The sequence below is a fragment of the Vulpes vulpes genome, chromosome 9 (genome assembly GCF_048418805.1).
Source record: "Vulpes vulpes isolate BD-2025 chromosome 9, VulVul3, whole genome shotgun sequence".
Taxonomy (NCBI): domain Eukaryota; kingdom Metazoa; phylum Chordata; class Mammalia; order Carnivora; family Canidae; genus Vulpes; species Vulpes vulpes.
In genome coordinates this window covers 106,119,946-106,142,850 of record NC_132788.1, presented here as the reverse complement: position 1 = coordinate 106,142,850, position 22,905 = coordinate 106,119,946, and the positions used below count along the sequence as shown (strand labels likewise).

Sequence of the window (22,905 nt, the reverse complement as noted above, 5' to 3'; positions counted from 1 at the left end):
TCCCCACCGCCTCCCCTGCCCCCCCACCCTCCCACTGCCCCCCAACTGCCTCCCCTGCCCCTGAGCCAGTACCGCCACCATTCCAGCTCCCGGTCATCAGCATCCGGTCTACCCCATGCACCCTGGGCCTGTCCCCCACCTCCACCTCTTCTGCCCCCAAGCCAGTGCTCCTACCATCCCACCTCCTGGCTATCAGCACCTGCTCAGCCCCACGCAGCCCCTGGGCCTGTCCAGCCTTCACCTCCCGTGCTCCCCAGCGAGCGCCCCCACCATCCCACCTCCTGGTCATTGGCACTGCTCTGCCCCACGTAGCCCCTGGACCTGTAACCCTGCCCCCCTCCACCTCCCCTGCCCCCAAGCCAGCACCCCCACCATCCCACCTCCTGGTCATCAGCACCTGCTCTGTCCTATGTGGCCCCTGGACCCGTAACCCCCTACCCCCTCCACCTCCCCTGCCCCCGAGCCAGCACCACCACCATCCCACCTCCTGGTCATCAGCACCTGCTCTGTCCTATGTGGCCCCTGGGGCCTGTCTCCCCTTCCACCTCCCCTGCCCCCGAGCCAGCCCCGCTGGCCCTGGGCCCTGTGACTTTGGGGCACCGTCTGGGGCTCTGTTCTGCTGGCTGGGTTGTGGAGCACACAGATGGGGTTTCTCCCAGTCATTTGACCTCCTGTCCGATGACCATCCCTCTCCAGGTCCCACCGGAAAAGGAGCCAGCCCAAGAAGCCCAAGGCAGAGGACCCCAAGTCGCCAGGGGAGGGGGCCGCCGGGGCCGCTCTCCTTGAGGAGCCTGGCAGCTTGAAGGAGGAGGCCTCACAGGAGGCCGACGCCGAGGAGGAGGAGGAAGAGCCCCAGCCGCCGCTGCCGCAGGGCCGGGAGGCAGAGGCCACAGAAGGTCAGTCTTGGCCGGGGACCTCCTCCCTGACCCCCAGCTGCTGGCGAGAGTCCCCGCTCCTAAGAGTCCAGCTCAGCTGTTTCCTTGACAGGGTGGGGCTTCTAAAAACGTGCACTCGGTGGGGAGGTGCCGTGAAAAGACTCTTTTCTCCCAGAAACTGAAGACTCCTTGTCTCTGCCCCAGCTGCTAAGGCACAAGACCACAGGCGGGGGGAGGGGGCTTCCAAGCAGCGTTTATCCTGGAGGCTGGGAGTCAGACCCGGTGCAGGCCTGGCAGGGTCTGGTGCGAGACGCCTGCGCTGTGTCCTCGCCTGAGGAGAGAGCCGGCCGCCTCTCCACCCCCCGTTAGAACGGCGCTGATCCCGTTCACCAGGCCCCTCCTGCATCCCCCTGTCACCTCCTGACACCGCCGTCCCTTTGGGCTTCAGCTTGCAGCACCCAAATCTGGGGGCCACTGGTCCTCAACCCCTTAGAGAGGTGTCATCTGACCCTTGAAAGACGAAAGACGGCAGCCTGCTGTTGGCGGCCAGACCAGCAGGTGGATGTTTGTGCTCGGGGACGGACCCTCACCTGGCTGGTGGCATTGTGGGGGGCAGGTGGCAGAAACATGCCCTTATACTGCACAGGGGCTTCGAGGGGTGGGGTAGCGACCTGTGAGAGCTGGAAGGGGCCCCCACTCCGATGGTTTATGGTGCTGCTGCTTTTTTATGGCTGTTTTCATTTCCTAACTGAAGCATCACCTGCTCACCTGTGTGCACACAGGAGCCCCCCCAAATACGAAGGAGGGGCCGGGCTGGGCTGGAGGGCGGGTCACCCTGGCAACAGCATCTCGGGCAGAGGTCACCAGAGAGTCCCGCTCAGGTCCTCAGTCTCCCTCTGGGTGGCCGTCTTGGGACCAGTGAGCCCAGCACAGCTCTGCCTGTCTTGTGCTTGTACACTCGCTGGGATGCCCCATGGCTGGTGGCAGAGATGATGTGACTCTGGGGGTGCAATCTGAGGCCTGGGCGAGGGTCTGCTCAGCAGACAGGCCATGGCACCCCCAGTGTGCCCACAGGCTGGTGGTTAGGGAGCAACTGTGTGTCTGCCCCTACCCGCTGTAGGGCGAGGGAGTGTCCGGCATGGAGGGGCCCCCAGGAGCTCACGGCGGGGGGTGGTGAGATCGACACTCGGGAGGTCCTGTCTGCCCGGTGGACAGGGGGTCTAGACAGCCCAGAAGGGCAGGGCAGGGAGAGGAAGAATGCGTCACCACTGTCAGCATGGGCAGTCACCTGCCCAGAGGTGGGTCAGTGGCCAAGCTGCAGGGTGGCCCGGGCATTGGGCACACCTTCCTCCTCGGGGTTAGCCTCCCGCGAGGCGTCCTCCTTCAAGCCACCAGGCTCCTCTAGGAGAGTGGCCCTGGCGACATGGAGGCTTCTGCCTTGGGCTTCTTGGGCTGGCTACTTTTCCAGTGGGACCTGAAGAGGGCTGGTCATCAGATGGGAGGCCGTGCTGAGCAGTGTTTTCAAGAAGATGCTGCTCATAATAAAGGTCACCGAAAAGTAAAGCACCTTGAGATAAACCCAACAGAAAGTTAAAAAAAAAAAAGGGTTTTACTGAAAAAAATAGATTTTTTTGAAAAGCAAGGATCGCCATCTAAAGGGTGAGCTCCCTGATAGGAGGACGCGGTTTCCTCTAAATGCGTGCAGGTTTGCGCAGCCCCTTCAGAGCCCCAGCCGGGTTCCGGGATGCTGACCTAGGTGCGGACGGAGGGCGAGAGGTCCAAGGACAGGGGTCAGCAGAGGTCAGGCTGCCCGACCTGACGTCAGACTGGTGGTCTGTGCAGGACGGGAGTGGGAGCTCGCCCTGGCCATGCGGGTGGTGGAAATGAAGGCCACTGCTCTTTGCCTGGGAGAGCGACTCTCAGACGTAGCCTCAATGTCACGGGGCACACATGCGCTCCATCCCGTGTCTTTCAGGTTCAGAGAACACACCCCCAGACACTGCATTGTTCAGGGGGTGCTAGGGTCCGCTGAGGCAGCCGTAACAAAGTCCCCCGGGCTGCAGGCTTCAGCAGCAGATGTTTGTGGCCTCGCAACTCTGGTGTTCCAGGGTTAGGACCTCACAATGGGAATTTGGGGAGCACAGTTTGGCCCCTAACCGGGAGAAAGCCCGGCTGAGGTCATTGGAGGAAACATAGTGCATCTGGCTGGTTTTAGCCTTAAGTGGCTTTGTGCTTGAGTAGAAAGGGCTCACGGAGGTCCCGCTGGAGCTGGACTCCTTGGCTGAGCGGTTCAGGTGGTCAGGAGGGACAGGGTTTCAACGGGGCCCTCCTGGGAAGAGTCGAAAGGCGACATCACAGCCACTGGCATGTCTCGCCCTCCTGAGCAGACTCAAGGGGCCGACTGGGCTGACGCCGGACGGAGGGCAGCAGGGAAGACAAGACATACCTGTGCCGACCGGGCTGCTTAGCAAAGGGATGATGGCTCTTCTCCGTTAACTTAATTGTAACAAATCTTTGCTCAAATCTACTGACTCTTTAAAGACAAAGAATCCCATCGCCCCAATCCCATCGCCCCACTCCCATGGCCCACTGCCTGGGGTGTCGCCGGCTCTTGGCTGCTTTGCCCAGTCCCATCCTGGTGACTCCGGGGGTCTGGCCTCCACGATTCTTGGGATTCCCAGCCAGAGCCGACCCATCAAGGGCCCTTTCCCAGTGAGCCTCTGGCTCTTCTCTGGTATTCCCTTCTGAGGTGGCTGCTGCCTAAAGCCGGGGTTCCATGTACCCTGAGAGTAACACTTGCAAGCTGCCGATCGAATGCAAGCCACACAGAAGGGGCCGTGCAGAACCGCTGCCTCGCTCCCAGCATCTGTAGCCGCCCCCGTCCTCCTCCCCGGTCTCGTCCTGGGGCCCCATCAGCTTCTAGGGGCACACGGTCCCCAGGAAGGGCAGGGTGTTGTCTCCTCGGGGTGGGACACCCCCATTCCAGACACGCTCTCCCTGCTCCATACAGGAGCCTGGAAGGAGGAGGACTTGGGGTATCTGGCCTCTTTAGAGAGGAAGGGGGCCCTTTGGGCTGCTGGATGTGGCTGCCACAGCCCAGTGCCCTGTGCCATGGTCAGAAGCGCCCTGTGTGCCATCCCTCGAGCCCTTGGAGGGAAGATAACCGAGTTCATTGAATAAACAAGTGCTCACAGTCGGGGTGATGGCAAATACACGTCCAGGGAATGAGTGGAAGATTTTAAAGTGCTTTCTAGGCTTCCTTTAATACCAGCTTAATGTCCCTAAAAGCCGTGAGTGCTGAGATTCATGTTGTGCGCAAGCAGTAGGGCATTTTGTTTTGGGTTTGCAAAGTGAGAACAGTGAACACTGTCACCGACGCAAGGCAGGCCCCGGGAGGTAGTGGGTAGGAGTGGAGGCGCCTGGGGCTCTGCACGGGACAAGGAGGTGGGACTGACTGTCCCCAGGAGGAAGCCTCCTCAGGGCTGGGAGGGGCCAGGGCTGCTCGCTGGTGTCCCCACCCTGCTCCCCCTGCCAGGCCATCTGGGAAGAGCCCTTGCTCTGTGGCACTTGGAGCAGCAGCCTCCTCCCACCCCCAACCCTGACCTGGGGGGTCCTGAGCAGGAGGTAGAAAGGCAGCCCTTGTTTGTCCACCCTGGTTTGCTGGTCATCGGGGCTCCCTCCTCCTAGGGGGTCGCTGCTGTCTCACGAGAACTCACCCCCATCTGTGGCTAGGTATGGCCGCTGTCCCTTCGGGTGGACTGAAGGGCGCTGGTTCCACCATGTGCTACCCTGCCCCCCAGGTAGAGCATGTGGCTGTGGCCCCTATCCTGAGGGCCGGACAGGCTCTAGCTCCTGGGCCTCGGGTAGCTTGGCCCAGCCCTGGGGCTCAGGGAGGGGGCGCCAGGGGGCTCATGGAGCCATGGGTGTCAGGAGTGGCCACACAGTGTTCGGGCAGGACAACCAAAGTGGCTGCAGCCAGCAGAGTAGAGGCTGGGCCCGAGTTTATGAGGGGCTGTGACTTACTTATACTTGGATGCGTGTCTGGTCACACAGGACACACGTCCCCCAGCGCTGTGCAGCCGGGCCTCAGGACCACGGGTGTGCCCTGCCTCGGGCTCTGCACAGGAAGAGTGTGGAGACCCTGGGCACCAGGACCAGCTCTCCCAGGCTGGGAGGAGGTGCCTAAAGCAGGCAGCAGCCTTGGGCACCACCCTGGGATTCCCCACGGGCAGCACCCCTGAGCTTAGGGGCCCGGGGACCTAGCACACCCTCCCTGGGGGCACTTTGGTCCCGTACAGGTGTGCTCCCCAACCAAGCAGGCCTTTCAAGTCTAAAGCTAGGGGGGCAGTTCTTGGCTGTGACTTATCCTACTCCTCAAAAAGAGTGCTGGAAAGAGCCTCAGCTTGAGGTTGGGCAGCGGAGGGGGAGTCCCTGCCGTTCTCGGGGGAGGGGAGAGGCTCCCATGCTGGGGGCACACCTGGCTGGGACCCTCAGCCCTGTCTGTGTGTCTGTCCCCTGCTCTGTTTCTGGGTTCCCTCAGGCTGAGGCAGGGAGGGGGTCCACATGGTCCCAAGGGTGAGGCCCGTGCCTTGGGCCTGTGGTGGTCCCCACGGTGAGCACCCAGGTGCCCTTCCTGGCCACTGGCTTGTCCCTGAGAACGGTCCTCCGGCTGTGTCCCCCTGGGTTTCTCAGAGCCTAGGAGATGGGAAGGGGCCGGGCACGTTCCTTCCTGACAGCAGAGCCTCCTGCCTGAGAGTAAACAGACAGTAAGTAGGTCCCGCTGTCCGCAGGCTGGGGAGAGCTCAGCTTGCGTTCCATCCCATAGGTTCGCCCTGTGAGGGCGAGCGAGCCCGGAGTTTACTTAGAGAACAAAGCTGTTGATTGGAAAGTGCCTTTCACACAAATAGGGCAGCCTGGTCGCCCTTTCTATAAATGACTGGAACAGCAGGGCCTCGGGCAGCCCTCACCCGCCTCGCCACTCGCCCGCAGGGCCTGGTGTCCTGGGGCCCCGAGTCATCCCCCCCCCCCCCCCCCCCCCCCCCGTCCCCACGCAACTCTTCCTCTAGCCTTGTCTCTCCCCAGCCCAGCATCTCTCCCCTCCATGTCCCCCCATCTCTCGCCCCACCCCCACCTCCTAACACACACCTCTCCCCTCCACCCCCCTTCTCGCCCCACCTCCACCCCTGTACGCACACGCGCGCGCATACACACACACCCCTCTCCAGCTCCACAGGCTCCAGTTCGTTGCAGGGAGCCATCCAAGTCCGGCCTGGACGGAGCACCAGTTTTGTCTGTGGAGCAGAGCGTCTATTAGGTGCTTTCTCAGCCTGATAACTATTCATGAGGTGCAGGCAGGAGGGGGCCTGGGGAGCAGTTCAGGGCTCCTCTAGGTGGAGCGGCGCAGGGAGGAGCAGCACAGGTGCCCTTGGGATGCCCAGGTCCTGGGGCCTGAGCCAGGCAGGGCCGAGCGCTCCCTTCTACTTAGGACTGCTGGAGCCTCTTGAAGAACATGGGGTGCGTGCCTGCTGGAGGCAAAGGGACAGGACGGCACGGGCTGTCCCAGAGCCGGGCAGGGCTGCCATCCCTCCCAAGGTCACCTGCACTTGTTCATCCCCCGTGGCTGGGGGGGCAGGCCTGTCGCTTGGATGGGCTTTTATAACAAGAGGTAAAATGTGGGTGCAACCCCGAGCTCTGCATGCTTTGCCCACCAGCGGCTTAGCATGGAGACGGATAGAACCCTGGTCCCCAGTTTAACCTTTCCCCAGGCCAGGTCAGGGAGACCAAGACCATAAAACAGATACCAGCAGCCTCCCACGGAGGCCTCCCCAGGACCATCAGCGGGCTGACTGCCTCATCCCGGGTTCCCCAGGACAACCTCGGTCCCGGGCAGGCCAGATGGTCGCTGCCGTCACTCCTTATGTGACTTCTTGCCCCTGAGAAGCTGGGTTGTACAGATGAGGGCCTGAGGTCGTGTTCTCCAGCAGGGCAGGCCAGGCCCGAAGGTTCCAGGGCTTTCTGTGTTCCAGTGGGCCACCTGGCTGGTTGTCTTCATGGGCAGGGGTCCCCAATGCCAGGCGTGCCTCGCCCTGGGCACAGCAGGCCTCACAAAGGCCACCACCTGTGGCTGCTGTGACAGTGACCACAGATTCTTGGAGGCCTCACAGGTGTGGGCAGGGCTGGCTCTTGCTGGAGCCTCCAGGGCAGAGAGCATGTTCTCTGCCTTTTCCAGTTTCAGGCAGCGTGTCCTCGGCTCGTGGCCCCTCCATCGCCAGAGCTAGCGGGGCCGCAGTTCACCTCCCTCTGACCACAGCAGGGAAAGATCCCGGGCTTCCAGGGATCAACTCCCCGCTAAGCAGAGAGCTGGACGCAGGGCTCGACCCCAGGACCCTGAGATTGTGACCTGAGCCACCCTGGTGCCCCTGGGGACTGTGATTCTGCCAAACATCCCGCCATTCACTTCGATCTGGTGAACTGGCCCCCAGTTAACAGGCCTCTGCAGACAGGCCCCCGGCCCCCTCCTTGCCCTGTCACCTGTCGGGACTCCCCTGGGACGGCCCTCCAGGCCCATCTGGCCCTTGTATTCTGCTCAAGTGACCACTTCTCATGGTTTGCTCGTCGAGATTTAACTTTTAAAAATTGTATAGGATGCACGGTTTAAGTGTAGAACTTACAAAGCCTGGACGCCGTCCCGCATCTACACCAGTCCTCAGGGAGGACATTCAGAGCGGCCCCTGAGGAAGGAGCCCAGAACCACAAGCAGCTCTTCCCAGCTGCTTTCTTACCACTTAATTCCAGAAGGCCCTTTGAGCACTTGGCAGACCCCGGAGGGCGGGGACCGGGGCCACCCCAGGCTCGGGCATGACTGGTTTCTGGCCACCTGGGTAACAGTTTGAGCTGGTGGGAAGCGTGTGTTTGGAGGGGAAGGTTGTGTCCTGCCTCGGCTGGGGGACTCGCGGGACACATGGTTGCTGGCCTCACCTCTGTGACCGTCTTTCCTCTTTCCCCACAGAAGATGGGAGGGGCAAGCTGCGGCTGGCCAAGGCCAGGAACGACAGAAAGAAGAAGAGCTATGGTCCCCCGCATCCCCACCACCCCCTCTTGCCCCAGCTGCCACCACCCCCGCCCACCCAGTTCCCCGCCGAGGAGGCGCCCAGGCTGCCGCCCCCGCTGGAGCTCCCAATCCTGGCCCCAGGCTCCGTGCCGGCTGAGGAGACCCCCCCACCACCACCTCTCAACGTCGTGCCCCCCGAGGCACCTGGCGAGGAGCCAGAGGTGAAGCTGCGCCCCATCATCCCCATGCTGTACGTGGTGCCGCGGCCCAGCACGGGGTGTGACAAGGGCCGCGTGTCCTGCCAGCAGGCCTTTGAGCACTTTGCCCAGAGGGGCCCCACCTGGAAGGAACAGGCGGCCCCCATGGAGCTGACGGGTCCCGAGGAGGAAAGCGGAGCCGGCGAGGTGCAGGTAGGGCCCAGTGGAGGTCCCTGGGGCCTGGGGATCCCACCTGCCCTGTGTTCTGGCCACCCCCTCCTGGGGCCTTGCACCCATGACTGGGGACATGCCCGCTGCGGGGCCAGGCACCGCTCTGCCGTCATGAGCCAGGCCCTCTGCAGATGCCCCTGTTCTGCTTTCAGGCACCAGCCACGTTCTCCAAATTGAAGATGGAGATCAAGAAGAGCCGGCGTCACCCCCTGGGCAAGCCGCCCACCCGCTCCCCACTGACCGTGGTCAAGCAGGAGGCCTCAAGTGACGAGGGTGAGGCCCCCAGACTCTTCCCCTGCATGGACCGTCAGGCCAGGCTGCCCCCACCCTGCCCACAGTGCTCCCCACAGGGCCCCCCGAGGTGCGGCCCCCATCCCATCTGCCCTGTTTCCCACCTTGGGGTGCTCGCTTTGTGCTGGTCCCAGGGCTTGAAACGAACACGGCCTGTGAGGGGCCGGCTGCAGGTCACTGGGGCTCAGACCAGAGCCCGCCGCCCAGAGCCCAAGACCATGGTGCCAGTTACCTTGGTGTGCCTCAGTTTCCCTATCTGTAGAGTGGGGGCTGCCAGTCCCGAGAGGCGCCCTGCCAGGAAGGTGCAGGGAGCCAGTGCCTAGAAGGCACGCGCATGGTGCTGAGCCCGTGCCGGGTGCCGGGCATGCCGAGGCTGGGTTACCGCTTGTGCTGCTGTTTGAGGCTGTGGCACCTGCCACGCACCTGCTGTCATGCTCTGCAAGAACCTCTCCTGCCCCTGCGCATCTTGTGGAAGCAGAGTGGACTCCGTTCCGGCCAGAGGCTCCCACCCCAGGCCTGGGCTGGCTCCCCCGTGGCCCCCGCACACCCACATCCCTAGTTGGCCCCCAAGGCAGGTGCAGGCCATGCCTTCTCTGTCAGGCTCCAGATCTGCTGGGAAGGCCTGGTGCCCAGTAGGCCCCGGGACACTCATAGGGCGGGCCAGCGGGCGAGAGAGCAGAAGGACGTGGTTGTGCCGACTGCACCCCCGCATTGGAGTTTGGGAAATGACTCAGAGTTAGAGGATCACAGGGCTGTGCAGGCCGGGGGACATCCTGGCTCTGCCACCCCCGTGCCCCCGTGTGCGGGAGCAGCACCACGCTGCCTGGAGGAGCAGGGGCGCAGCCGCTACCAGAGCTGCTCGTGACCTGAACTGTGGCCGGGCCGCCCCCTCGGCTGCCTCTTCCTGCCGCTGAGCCCTGGCCCTTGGCGGCCGCGGGGAGACCGGAGCACGCACCGTGTGGAGCTGGGGGCCGGGATGCCGCTGAGAGCCAGAGGCACGGCCTCTTGGGAAAATCCTGCTGAGCCAGCTTCAGCCTTTCGTGTAAGATGCACGTGGATTTTGCAAGTCATCTGGATGGCTCCTTTCATACTGAGTCAGATTTGAGGGCTAAGGCAAGGAGGGATTCTGGAAGCTTCTGGGATTGCAGAGCCAGAGCCCCTAAGAGTAGAGGGAGCTTGTAGGAGGGCTGGAGGCAACCGGAGCCCTGCAGGCAGCTAAGGGCTGTTACATCATTTCTAGAAGGTGCCTCCAAGGCCTCCCAGAGCCCAGCGTGTGTCCTGCGATCTTTGGTGACAGGAGGCAGGCCAGCAGCTCTTGTCTCCTGCTGGGAGCTGGGGCCTGCCGGGGGCTTGCTCAGACAGAACAGTCCTGGCCCAAGTCAGGCCCAGTCCCCCAAGGCCGTAGAGGATCTGCACGTCCATCCCAGGGGGTCTGCGCTGACCTTCCCCTCACTGTCGTGAGTCCTGAGTCCCATACCCAGGACTCCAGGCTCCTGCTTTCTCTTCCCACCGTGCCTTGCCGGCCCAGCTGCACAAAGGTCAGGGCCTCAGAAATGAGGCCCCACTTCTCAGGGCAGCCTCCTGTGGGGCACTGAAGCTCAGCCCTATGTCCTCAGGAGATACAGTAACAGGACATCGGGGGATTGGGGTGTGGCTGGCTGGTACCTGAGGCCAGCAGGGGCCAGCTGGGACAGGTGACAGGTGGGGTGGGGGGACATGTGTTGGTGGCTTTCATCTTGGTGGTGATGCTAAGTCACTGGAGTGTGTTGGAGTACCCTTACCCCCTCCTCGACTCCCAGACGCACCCCTGGCTCAGCTCCGTTGAGCTCGGGGAGGCTAAGCCAGACCCGCCACGGCCATGGCCAGGGAACTGGGGACCTGTCCCCCCCACCTGTGTGCAGCAGTAAAGGCCCCGGAGGGCGGGGAAGGAAAGGTTCCTCAGGGCCTCCAGCCATGCCGAGGTTTCTCTCCGTCCCCTCCCGCCCCCTCCTGTTTTCCTCTAGAAGCCTTCCCTTTCTCCGGGGAGGAAGACGTGAGTGACCCCGAGGCCTTGAGGTCTTTGCTCTCACTGCAGTGGAAGAACAAGGCTGCCAGTTTCCAGGCCGAGAGGAAGTTCAACGCGGCGGCCGCACTCACAGAGCCCTACTGCGCCATCTGCACCCTCTTCTACCCTTACAGCCAGGTGGGTGCCGGCCTGCGTCTACGTGCGCTCCGGCGTTTGCTCCGCCTGGGGGATCTCCAGGGGCGGTGGTGGAAACCAAGAAGCCCTTTGCTGTGGGAACCGCAGTGAGATCTGTGCACAGAGCCTGGCCCGACGGGCCGCCTGACCTGACAGGCAGGACAGCCAAGGGGTCACAGGTGCATGCCCTTGGCAGTCCTGGGCACGTGAAGCCGAGGCTCCCTCGGAAGGGCTGCAGGGACGAGAGAGAGCCTGGTTTCTGAGTTTTACCAGAAAGTGACTTATTCACAGGCATGTGAACACAGCAGCCGGTTGGGGGGCACTGGCATGGAGGCAGGCAGAGGGCTGTCCCCTGCAAGCCCCTCGGCCTGCCAGGAGCAGCACGAGGCTGGGCTGCGAGAGGCAGGCTGGGGCCAGGGCAGCAGCCCCGCTCCACCCACCAGGACGGACCGGCGAGGAGCCCCAGGTGGCCTCTGCCGAGCCAGGCACCCCCACCCTGCACTCATTCCCACCTGGGCCTGGTTCTGTCCTGTGTTTCCCAAGGCCTGGCCTGGCCTCTCCCCATCCTCTGTCCTGGGCCGCCAGCCACCAGGTCCTGCCCTCTCAACCTCTGGTTCCTCCCTGTGGCTCCTCCCCAATCCTAATCTGCCTTCTAGATCTTTCCTCCCTCACCTGCCCTGGCAGGAGCCCTTTCTCTTGGTGCCTCACTGAGGCCCGGGCACATGTTCTGGAGCCTGCTCTGGCCATGTGCTCCTGGCTGGAAACTCCACCAGGCTCACCGCAGGCCCCAGACTCGCAGGATGCCCCGCGCCATGCCCACAGCCACAGCGTGGTCCGTGCTGACCGCCAGGGTCCCTCCCATCCAACCTCACCAGCCCCCTCTCTTGCCAGATTTTTTTTCTTTTTTAAGTATTTTATTTATTTATTCATGAGTGTCAGACATACAGAGAGAGGCAGAGACACAGGCAGAGAGAGAATCAGGCTCCCTGCGGGGGGCCCATTGCAGGACTCAATCCTGGGACCGGGGGATCATGCCCTGAGTGAAGGCAGACACTCAACCACTGGGCCACCCAAGTGCCCTGCCATACAGATTTCTGTTCATTATTTGAGTCTCTTCAGTTGCCGCCTCTTCCGTGAAGCCCTCCTGGATCTGCTGTCCCTGGGCACACCACACCCCAGTCTCTCCCACTACCTCTGCTCTTGCTCCATCTGTGATTATCTGCCCCTGGACTGTGAGTCCCTGGAGGATGGACTCAGTTGATTTTGCGTCCCTGGCTCCTAGCCTAGTACCCACTTAGCTAAGCACCCCCACCCCGAGATCTGTGCCCCACACCAAGGCCAGCCGAGGCCAGTGTGCTTGTCTAAGGCACGGCTGCTTAGCACTGCCTGGAGCGCCATCTCCAGGACAGAACACAGACGTCTTCTCCAGGCTAAACTTTACTGCACCCACAGTTCCGGTGGCATTCTGCTGCCAGAGCCCTTGGGGTCCGGGGCCAGGCCCCACTTGTCCCATGAGGCTGAGAAGAATCCTTGCTGGGCCTTCTGCCTGTTTGGGAACCAGCTGGTCCCTTAGCTTGAGGTGCCAGGTGGGGTGTACCCAGCGGAGCTTTTCCCTCCTGGGTTAGGAGCTGTGCAGAGTCTCCCTGCCACTCCCCTGTGGGTCCAGGGAACCCCGCTCTCCTGAGACAGGCCTGGAGGGTGCTGGACCTGGTGCCACTGACATCCTCTGTTCATGTGATGGGGCCTGGGGGGGTCAGTGAGGACTGGGGTACAGCCTTTATGGGGCATACATCAGAGGTGGGGAGAATACCCGTATAGGTTCACAGAGTAGACAGTGGCAGGTGCTGGTCAGGACCACAGAGCACACAGCCGAGGTGGCGGGCTGGGCTCTAGAGCCTGTACGAACAGACATCTGAATGTTCCTGGCAGTGAGAATGGTACATGCAAAGGCCTTGGGGCAGCATGGTGCCCAGCTCCTGGGGTGTTGGAGGCAGAGCAAGGAGGCTGGTGTGGTTGGAGCAGAGTGATCGAGGGGCATGAGGGCAGCAGGACAGCGTCCGTGCCAATGTGACCCTAAATGGGAGGGTTTTCAGCAGGGACAGGACAGGGTCTGTGTTTGATGAGGATCTCTTGAAGGCTCTTGGGTCAGGGTTGAGGGCTGGGAGGGTGGGATGGGGCAACTGCAGGGAACAGTGAAGAGCAGGCTGGACGGGGGAGGGTATTTAGAGGAAGAGGCTGCATAAGGGGCGGGCAGAGGGCAGAGTAAGGATGGCCGTGGTGCCCAGCCTGGTTTCCTGCATCAGGTGTCTCCCCACTGAAGGCAGCCCCCTCCTCCTGCAGTCCCTACAGACTGAGAAGGAGGCTCCCCAGGCCTCACTTGGGGAGGGTCCCTCGGCTGCTCCTCCTTCCAAAAGTGGCCAGAAGACCCGGCCACTGATCCCCGAGATGTGCTTCACCTCCAGCGGTGAGAACACGGAGCCCCTCCCTTCCAACTCCTACATCGGTGACGACGGGACCAGCCTGCTGATTGCCTGTGCCAAGTGCTGCCTGCAGGTCCATGCCAGTGAGTACTGGGTCCGGGCCGGCAGCCGGTGCGGGAGAGCCGTGGGGTCTGTGGCACCCCCTGCTTCACTCTCCCTGGGTGGCCACACTTGGCTCTGGAGCCAGCAAGCCCCTTCGCTCTGGGGTGCTGCTTTGGGGTGTCACAGGACCTGGGCAGCCTTTCCCCTGGCTGGTTCTGACGGTTCCACTGAGGCCTGTGTCCTCCCCTCTGGGTTCTGGCAGCAGCGGGAAGAAATGAGGTGCCCATTGCCTGATTTGAAAGTGCTGTGAGGCTTCCAAACTCCGCACTTTGGGGCAAGAGTCCGAGTTGATGATAAAGCTGAGATTCTAGAGTGGTCTTGGGGGTCCGATCTCTCTTTGCCGTGGGTGACCACTCTCTCCCAAGGCCTGAGGGCCCAACTTAGCTGGAGACAAGAAAATGGATGTGTGTCCCCTTCTCAGGCATTGGGGCAGCAGGTGCGGGAATGAGCTGCCGGGACAGGAGGGAAGCTAGGTCTCCATCCAGCCCCTGCAGAGGCCTGCCCAGAGCTCATCTTGTCCCCTGGCTGGGAGCCTGTCCGCCCTGCCTTGCTGGGTCCAGGTGTGAGACGTGCTCCTGGGTGGGCAGGCTCCTAGGGGATGGCAGGGCAGGCCCAGGCTGAGCCCACCAGACAGACGTCTGGAGGGGCCTGAGTTGGGCTGCGCAGGTGGGGATGAGCCCGGGAGGCAGAGGCTCAGCATAGCTCCTAGAGACCGGGCCCTGGAGTGAGGTGGAGCCCCCTCTTCTTCTCGGAGTCTGGCTCCCACTAGGCCCCAACCTTGGCCAAGTGCCCCCAGGGCTCAGAGCAGGGGGGCTGGGCTCAGGCTGTCTTGTGGGGCTTCTGTAGGGACGCTTTCTGCTCCCTTGCTGTCCCGCTGTGTTTCCCTGGGACCCTGTGGCACTGGCCATGGCCCACTCCAGCCAGCAGAGCCCCCGTCTGCCAGGTCACAGGATCCCACCTGGCGAGGAACTGCTGGATGGTGACCCCGGTGGCGAGGCATGGCCCTCGCTCCAGGGCATGGCCTCTTGGCCCTCTGCCCTGCCTCTTTTCTAAGCAAGCCACCTGGATGACCCAGAGGCCCCAATTTCTGATTCATAAGTAGTGATTTTGCCTGAACACAGGGCCCGGCCTGAACGCAGTGTCCCTGAGGCCCACTGGGCATCGTGTACAGCTGCTGGGTCACTTTCCCGGCTTCCCAGCCTTGCCTGGCCTGCAGAGCCCAGGCAGGGCCTCTTAGACTAGACTGGAGACAGCAAGGGCTGCCCGGGCTAAGCAGCCCCGGCGGGGGGCCCCCTCTCCCTCCCCCTACCCGAGTTGCAAACAAACCATTTCCAGGCCATCCCGCTGTGCGCAGTGGCCTGGATTCAGGAGGAGAGGGTGGGGAAAGCAATTGCCCTAAATGCTGCCCCCGAATTCCAGGAGGCCCCGGCAGCTCTGCGCGGCCTGGCAGCAGATGCCGCCCCGTCTCAGCCGCCCCCACTCCCCATCTTGCAGGTTGCTATGGCATCCGCCCCGAGCTGGTCAACGAGGGCTGGACGTGTTCCCGCTGCACGGCACACGCCTGGACTGCGGTAACTCGCCCTTGCAGCTGGGTGGCGCTCTGAAAGCCGCTGAGGCTGTGGGGGCTCCCGGCTGGTCGCCGGGGTGACCCCAGGCTGGCTGGGTCTCCGCTCTTCCCCCGGGCAGTGCAGGAAGCCCTTGCACTCCTGATGCACGCCCTGCCCAGGCCAGTCCCTTCCTGGAACAGGCCCCGGGGACGGGGACAGACAGGTGGCAGCCCTGCCCTGCACCCCCTCACCCCATGGCCGTCTGGTTCCCACAGGAGTGCTGTCTCTGCAACCTCCGGGGAGGAGCCCTACAGAAGACCACCGACCGGAGGTGGGTGGAGGGTCTCCCCCTGGGTGTGCAGACCTGAGGTGTGAGGGCAGCGGAGGGGGGGCCTGGAGGAGCAGCTGGCCCAGCACGTCACTAAGGTCCCATCCTGTAAGCCCCAGCTGGCAGCAGTGACAGTGGTGGCGGCGTGGGGCGCAGGGGTGGGCCGGGGGCAGGGAGCACCCTGAGCCCTGACCCCAGCCTGCCCCCGCGCCACCAGGTGGATCCATGTGATCTGTGCCATCGCGGTCCCCGAAGTGCGTTTCCTGAACGTGATGGAGCGCCACCCCGTGGACATCAGCGCCATCCCCGAGCAGCGGTGGAAGCTGGTAGGTGCCCGGGCGTCTTGGCCCCGGGGTGTGGGTGTGGGCCGGCTGGTGCCCTGGACTTCAGTTCGACCGAACTGGTTTCTTTTCTGGGGTGCCACCAAGCGGTGGGTGCTCTCCGCGCCCGCCCACGTGGGGGAAGCTGCACTCCCTCTCCCTGGCTTTTCTAATAACCCTGACATCTACCCTGACAGCCTCCCAGCACTGTCCCACGCTGCTAACTGTGGCACGCCGCCACGGCACGGACAGCAGAGCATGACTGGCTTTACACTCATTGAGCCGCCACTGCCCGCCCCCACACATAGCCTCCACTCTGCTTTCTGCACCCGGGACTGGGGTTATGCGGGACACGTCCTTCTGGGTCAGTTCCTCTCTGTGGGTGACGTCCTCAAGGTCCGTCCCATGGCAGGATTTGCTTCTTTTTGCAGCTGAGTAGTAGTCCATCGTGTGGCCACGCCATATGTCCTTACCCGTTCCTCCGCTGATGGACACTTGGCCGCTTCTGTATCTTGGCCACTGCACATAATGCTGCGTGGACACGGGGGTGCAGTTGCCTCCTGAGGTCCTATTCTCATTTCCTTTGGGTAAACACCCTGTAGTGGATTTCCTCGATCGTATGGTGGTTCTATTTTCTTTAATTTTAAGTACTCTCTGTACTCACCTCGGGGCTCGAATGCACACCGCTGAGACCCAAGAGTTGGATGCTCTACCCCTGGGCCAGCCAGGCACCCCCAGTGGTTCTGAGTTTTCGAGGAACCTCTGTACTGCCCTCCAGAGTGGCTGCACCAGTTGGCATCCCCACCAGCAGTGCGACAGGGCTCCCCTCTGTCCGTGTCCTCACCGACCCCTGTGGTTTCCTGTTGATGTCAGCCACCCTGACAGGGCTGAGGTGGTCTCTCACTGTGGTTTTGATTTGCATTTCCCTGGCGATGAGTGATGGTGAGCATCTTTTTCATGTGCCGGTGGGCCACCTATCTGGATGTCTTCTTTGGAAAAACATCTACTTAGGTTCTTTGCTAATTTTTAAATTGGAGGCTGCTTTTCTTCACTGCTTGGTTGCAGGAATTCTGTAACCGGCTCCTCTTGATGCTTATTGCACGTCCCGCTGCGAGGAGGGGACTGGACTTGGGTGGAGTATGGCCCTGAGGCTCACGCCACCTCCTCTCGCTGAGGACGTCACTCTGGGGGAGCCCCTGGGGCAGCAGGCAGGGTGGGCAGAGTGTGACTGTGCAGAGCCATGGGCCAGCCACGAGACTTTGGGCAGACCCCTTGACCTCCATGTGCCTCAGCCTTCCCATCTGTAAGTCAGGCAGCCCACGGCCTCCTGCGTGGTGGCATTAACTGGTCCCAGCCATCCGGCGCTGGTTGGGCCATGCGTGTACCGGCGCCTGCTCCCAGGCCCGTCATTGCTGCCAGTTCACAGCTTTGCTGTGGGAATATGCGTGGTGGCTCTGACAGGGATGTGTCTCATGGCACCTGACCGCATCCGGCCACCTGGGTGGTCCCAGGGGTGTCATTCCCCCAAGGCTGCAGGCAGGCAGGAGGCCAAGGGGGCTTGGGGCGTGGGCCTTGTGGGGAGTCCTGTGGGATGTGGTGCTCAGAGCCCATGGGTGTGGGGGCCCCTCGCAGGGTTGGGGGGACAGCCGGAGGGAGCCCGTGCAGGAGGGGCAGGGGCCCTGGGCCATGGAGCACAGGGCGGCCAGCGCCAGGCCAGCGCCTGCCTCACGGCTGTGGACAGGTAATTAGGATGAGGGCCTGCAGGTGATCCTCCAGGAACGCGGCGTGAAAGACTTCATTATTCAGGTGGAGTGATGGTGCGGCTCGCGGTGCGCGTGATAGATCCTCCCTCCCAGACGCTTTATGGATCATCTGACATTTCCAGCTTGCAGCCTCTTCATTACCAGCACTTGTAACGATGAATTAAAAATCCTTCTACATGAGGCTTACTTGTACTGCCTAATGGAGCCTCGCAAGGAAGCCGGCAGTTAACTCCTGCTTGCCCAGCCGCCTGCCCACCTCCCAGGGCCACGTGCTGGCCACGGGCTCAGGGGTGGCCCCTCCTGCTCATCTGTCCGCCCGTCTGTCCCCACAACTGCCTGGCTTCTGGCCCTGGGCGCTGCGGGTGTCCTGTCTAGTGGGGTGGCCCGTGTGTACTGTGGCCCAGGCCCTGATTGCCTGTCGGGTCAGCAGGATTAGTGTCTATGCTCACCCCCGTTGCCAGGCTGGGCTGATCCCTGGAGGAACTTTGAGGTCGGGTCGGGCCTCTGAGTGGGAAAGATCAGCTTATGGGGGTACTGCAGCAGGGCTGGTGGGGGGCAGGCCCTCTTGTCGGCCCTGCCGTGAGGCGGAGCACTGGAGGGAGGGTGGGCATTTGCCAAAGCAGGTTGGTGGGTGGGCACAAGGGGCAGGCTGAGGACATAGGACCTGGAGGGGGGGTCTGCAGGTGGGAGCAGCCTCCTGACCAGCGTCGCACCCGTCTGTGACCCCTGGCTCCTGCAGAACCCCACTCTCCACCGACCTCTGCTGCCCTCCCTGTACCCCCTGCTGCAGCCTCCAGGGGAGATCCAGATGCCCAGCCCCAGGGGGCTCCCAACTGAAGGCACAGTGTGGGGCGGGGGGCATCCTGACTGATGCAGAAGCTCCAGATGACGGGGTGCCATGCCCGGGCTGAAACCTTCCTGCTGTCGGGCCCAGCCCTGGGCTTCCCCTGGGCCTGCACCGTGGGGTCTGGGGGGGGAGGGGGGCTCTGGCTCCGGCTGGGGGGTGCAGCGAGCCTGGCTCCGCGGGGGGGGGGGGCCTCCGCTCCCCGCCCCAGGGCTGCTGCCTCCCTGCACCGTCCCTTCCCTGCGGAGGAGGCCCAGTACTGGAGGGTTAACGCAGCTCCCGCCCGCGGTGTCCGCGCCGTCCCCCCAGGCTGGCGGGATTAGGTATTGACAGTTTAATAATGAGATCTCATTGCCATCGATCGGCGGCGGGCGCGCTCCTGCGGCGCCCTTTGCTGCGCGGCTTATCTGGCTTTTGAACATGGTTTACAGAGCGATAAAGGCCCGCTTAGTAAATGGGCGGGGGGGGGGGGGCGGTCGGGCTGCCCCACGGCGCAGGCCTGGCGGGCTGGGCGCAGCCCCGTGGAGGAGGCGACTCCATGGTGCCTCATATTCAGAATTAAGGTAGGATTCCCCATTTTAAAGTATACGGTTGAGTAGCTTTTAGTACATTCACAGAGTTGGGCAATCATCACCGAGATCTAGTTCCAGAACATTCCATCTCCCCAAAAAGAAACTCATCCCCATCAGGTGTCAGACCCCTTCCCCAGCGCCCCCCATCCAGTCCCCTCCCCGTCCGTGGAAGAGCCCGTCCTGGACGTGTCCCACACGTGGACTCACATGCCGCAGGGCCTCCTGTGTCTGGTTCCCTCCCTGAGCGTTGTGGACTCGGGGTCCCTCCCCGGGGTGGCGTGTGGGTGCCTCGCTTCTGTTTGCGGCCGAGGGACATGCCCATGGGTGACTCTTCAGTGCCGGCTCCAGGCAGCTAGACCCAGAGGGTGTGTGGAGAAGAATCCAGAAGTGCTCCTGCAGGAAGCCGCTGGCTGGGTTTGGGGGCCTCTCTACCACGGTCAAGGTCCCTGGCCGCGCGGAGCTCTGCGGGCTTTACCACGCTGCCTCCACCCATCCAGCCATGCGGGCCACTGCCTTCCAGCCCGGGGTCTTGAGGGCCGTTCCAGGGAGACCACCCTGGGAGTCTTCTAGCCCCATGTCCTCTGTGTCCCCCCAGAAGTGCGTGTACTGCCGGAAACGGATGAAGAAGGTGTCGGGAGCCTGCATCCAGTGCTCCTGCGAGCACTGCTCCACCTCCTTCCACGTGACCTGCGCCCACGCCGCCGGGGTCCTCATGGAGCCTGACGACTGGCCCTATGTCGTCTCCATCACCTGCTTCAAGCACAAGTCAGGGAGCCACACGGTGAGCACCCAGCCCGCCCCCGCCCGCCCTGCGACCGGCCGCCCGCGCTGACGCAGCCCCGTACCCACACCCCCAGGTCCAGTTCCTGCGGGCCGTGTCCTTGGGCCAGATGGTCATCACCAAGAACCGCAACGGGCTCTACTACCGGTGCCGGGTCATCGGCACCAGCACGCAGACCTTCTACGAAGTGAACTTTGACGACGGGTCCTACAGCGACAACCTGTACCCGGAGAGCATTACCGTGAGCAGCGTGCAGGGCAGGCGCGGGGCGGCCATCACGAAGCCGGGAGGTGGCCTTGTGGGGCTGCCCAGGGCCCCCTGCAGGAGAGGTGCTGCTGGGTTCTGCAGAAAGTTCTAGACGAGCCTGCAGCGGGGTGGCCCCATGCAGCCAGGCCCCCACACCCACACGCTTACCTGGAGAGGTCAGGCCCAGAGTGCCACTTGCCTCCCTGCTTGCTGCCAACACCTGTCAGGACCAGTTCAAGTGCCCGGCATGGCATGGGGCGGTGCTACAGCCCAGCAGAGGCCACGGGCCTGGTGGCCTCACCTCCCTCCACCTTCTTCCCCTGCAGAGTAGGGACTGTGTCCGGCTGGGACCCCCACCTGAGGGGGAGTTCGTGGAGCTGCGGTGGGCAGATGGCAACATGTACAAGGCCAGGTTCATTTCCTCGGTGACGAGTCACGTCTATCAGGTGAGCGGGCCCCTGCTTTGCCGGCAGAGGGACGGAGGGCTGGGCGGGTCCTGGCCAGCTCCTGCTGGGAACTTGATGCTCGCCTGCTTGGCGTAAATGCTCAGGATTCGTTAGGTCTCGGTTGTCCCCAGAGGGCTGTCTCCCTGGTTCCCTGTGTGTGACACAACATTCATAACATAAAACTTACTGTTTTAAGCATTTTTAAGTATACAGTCCAGTGCTCCTGATTTTTTTTTTTTTTAATCTATGGGGCTGTGAGTTTCTTCCCATGATTGTGGGAGAGAAATTATGTAGGAACCTGAAATCTTGGGAAAAAATCACCCACATTCCAGCAACCCGAGTCCATGGCCACTAATCCTCAGCTGTTTTGCCTTCTCCAGTATCTGTATTTTGCCAGCACTCGTATCTCTTTGTCACACCCCTACACGCCATCCCTCTCGCTGCCCTTGCTCTGTGACCTGGGCACCCCGGAGCAGTGCCCTCCGCGGGAGGCAGCAGAGGCCGCTCCTGAAAACTGCACCCCTTTGCAGGTGGAATTTGAGGATGGGTCTCAGCTGATGGTGAAGCGTGGGGACATCTTCACCCTGGACGAGGAGCTGCCCAAGAGGGTCCGGTCACGGCTGGTAAGTGGTGTGGCTGAGCAAAGTGGGGGCTGTCCCGGGAAGTCCTTAGGGGTCCCCAGGGAAGCGGCCCGTGGTAGGCTCGATTCCCCCTTGTCCTTGGTCCCAGGGAGGGACCCCGGTCAGTGGTGGGAAGGGCGGGCTGCAGGGCTGGTGATGCCTGGCCAGGGGGAGGCACACCTGCGGGAGCTCCCCCCACCTTGGTGCTCGGCGGTGGTCGCCCCGACACAGAGCCTGAGCTCCAGCCTGGGTGGTGGCGGCGCAGAAACGCTTTTGCACAGCTCCCCTCTCTGAAAGGGAACAGCGGGCCCCAGGGTCGAGGGACGGTGACTGGCCTTCTCTCCCAGGCCTTTGCGCTTGTCTATCTGTCGTGTTTAATCCAAAGGCAGGGTTTTGAGGAGCAGGCGGCTGTGGCAGGCGGTGAATGAGCTCAAAGCAAGAGCTGGTGCGGGTCGCACCGCTGACCGCAGACCCCAGGTGCCCACGGGGAAGGGCAGGGTGCAGACAGAGCCGGGCCTTCTGACAGTGACACGGGTCGCTGCCTCTGCGTGAACCCCCCGCCGTGCATGCCAGCCTCGCAGCAGGCAGGGCCCGGGCACGGGGGCCGGCCCCCCTAGCCCCTGGCCCCTGGGGGAGCGGGCGAGCAGTGTCAGTCTGTTGGGACTGCTCTGGCGAAGCTCCACTCTGGGGGTCCCGAGGTACCGGCGGTGGCATCTCTCACGGTTCTGGAGGCTGCACGTGTGGCATCCAGGTGTGGGCAGCTCCGGTGGCCGGGACCACAGCTTCCAATCCACAGACGCCTCCTCCTGGGGTCTTCCCGCGGCTGGAGCGAGGGCGACTCGGGGGTCTTTCTCCTTTAGGGGCCCTGACCGCATTGACGGGGCCCCTACCTCCTGACACAGGCCCCTGGGGGGGTAGAGCTGCGACCCATGACTGCGGGGGGGACGCGGGGCTTGGGCCCCCATGCCCTGCCGCCACCCTAACCCCTGTACCGTCTGGTCTCCTGCAGTCGCTCAGCACGGGGGCACCTCAGGAGAACACCTTCTTGGGGGAGGAGGTGAAGGCCGCCAAGCGCCCACGGGTGGGCACCCCGCGCGCCCCCGAGGACTCAGGGCGGAACCCGGACTACCTAGCGTTCATGGAGAGCCTGCTGCAGGCGCAGTGCCGGCCCGGGGCCCCCTTCTAGGACAGCCGGCCACCCGGTGGCCCCCAAGGCCCAGCAAGGCAGGCGGCGGCGGGCCCTGGCGTGTGCTTGCTGTGGATTCCTGTCCTCGCCTCCCACCCCGGTCCCCCCCGAGGGGCCGCCCGGCTCCGCATGGCGACAGGAGCCAGCGGGACGCCGGCACGCGGCCCGGACTCAGGGAGCAGGGCCACGCGGGCTCTGGGGGGGGCCCGGCCGGGGACTCGCGCCACCCCCACTACTCAGATTCGTAAACCATGTAAGCTCTTCTCGAAAAGGTGCTACTGCATTGCCTGCCTCCTGAGCAGCCTTTGAGATTGTGACTTCTGTACATACATCACCTTTGTGAGGCTCTTTCTATAGATACCTATTGTTTAAAAAAAAAAAACACGAGAAAAAAAAAAGGAAAACGAGGAAAAGGAAAAAAGATCCCCCACATTGTTTTCTAGATTTGTGGCTTTAAAGAGGAAACAAAACAAAACAGAATTTTTTTTTTTCTCAGAACCAGGATACGCTGAGGGAGATAAAAGCATCTCGTTTTTCGGGGTTCCGTTTTGTTTTGTTTCGTCATGTTTTAAGACCTTGCCTGTCTCGGCGAGTGAGCGGCAGGGAGGTGCCTGGGAGGCCGGCAGGGTGGCCCTCCTCTCCCCCGGCCTCGGCGAAGGTCTGGGCGGCTGGCACCGCCTCCTTGGCCAGCGTCCTCGCTCTCTGCACCCACGGGGGGCCGCCGCTGGCCGCCAGGGCCCCCGAGCCCCCCTCGGGTCTGCGCACGCCTTCACGAAATAACCGCCCTCTCTCCTGGTTTGCTCCATCTTTCGCTTCTTCCCCTCTTGAGAACCCCGCTTGGCGGAG

General features: G+C 62.9%; 1 protein-coding gene across 1 annotated transcript in view; it reads left to right on the top strand.

Annotated features, from left to right (window-relative positions):
* Positions 1-22,480, top strand: part of KDM4B (lysine demethylase 4B) — a 137,044-nt gene extending 114,564 nt beyond the window's left edge. Inside the window, 13 exon segments of the mRNA XM_072721702.1 lie at positions 697-896; positions 7,885-8,336; positions 8,507-8,627; positions 10,649-10,827; positions 13,165-13,387; positions 14,901-14,977; positions 15,229-15,284; positions 15,499-15,607; positions 19,376-19,596; positions 19,598-19,802; positions 20,134-20,253; positions 20,784-20,876; positions 21,883-22,480. Of these exon segments, the coding sequence (XP_072577803.1) occupies positions 697-896; positions 7,885-8,336; positions 8,507-8,627; positions 10,649-10,827; positions 13,165-13,387; positions 14,901-14,977; positions 15,229-15,284; positions 15,499-15,607; positions 19,376-19,596; positions 19,598-19,802; positions 20,134-20,253; positions 20,784-20,876; positions 21,883-22,059 (2,233 nt within the window). The 3' untranslated portion in view covers positions 22,060-22,480.
* The last annotated feature ends 425 nt before the right edge of the window (positions 22,481-22,905 follow it).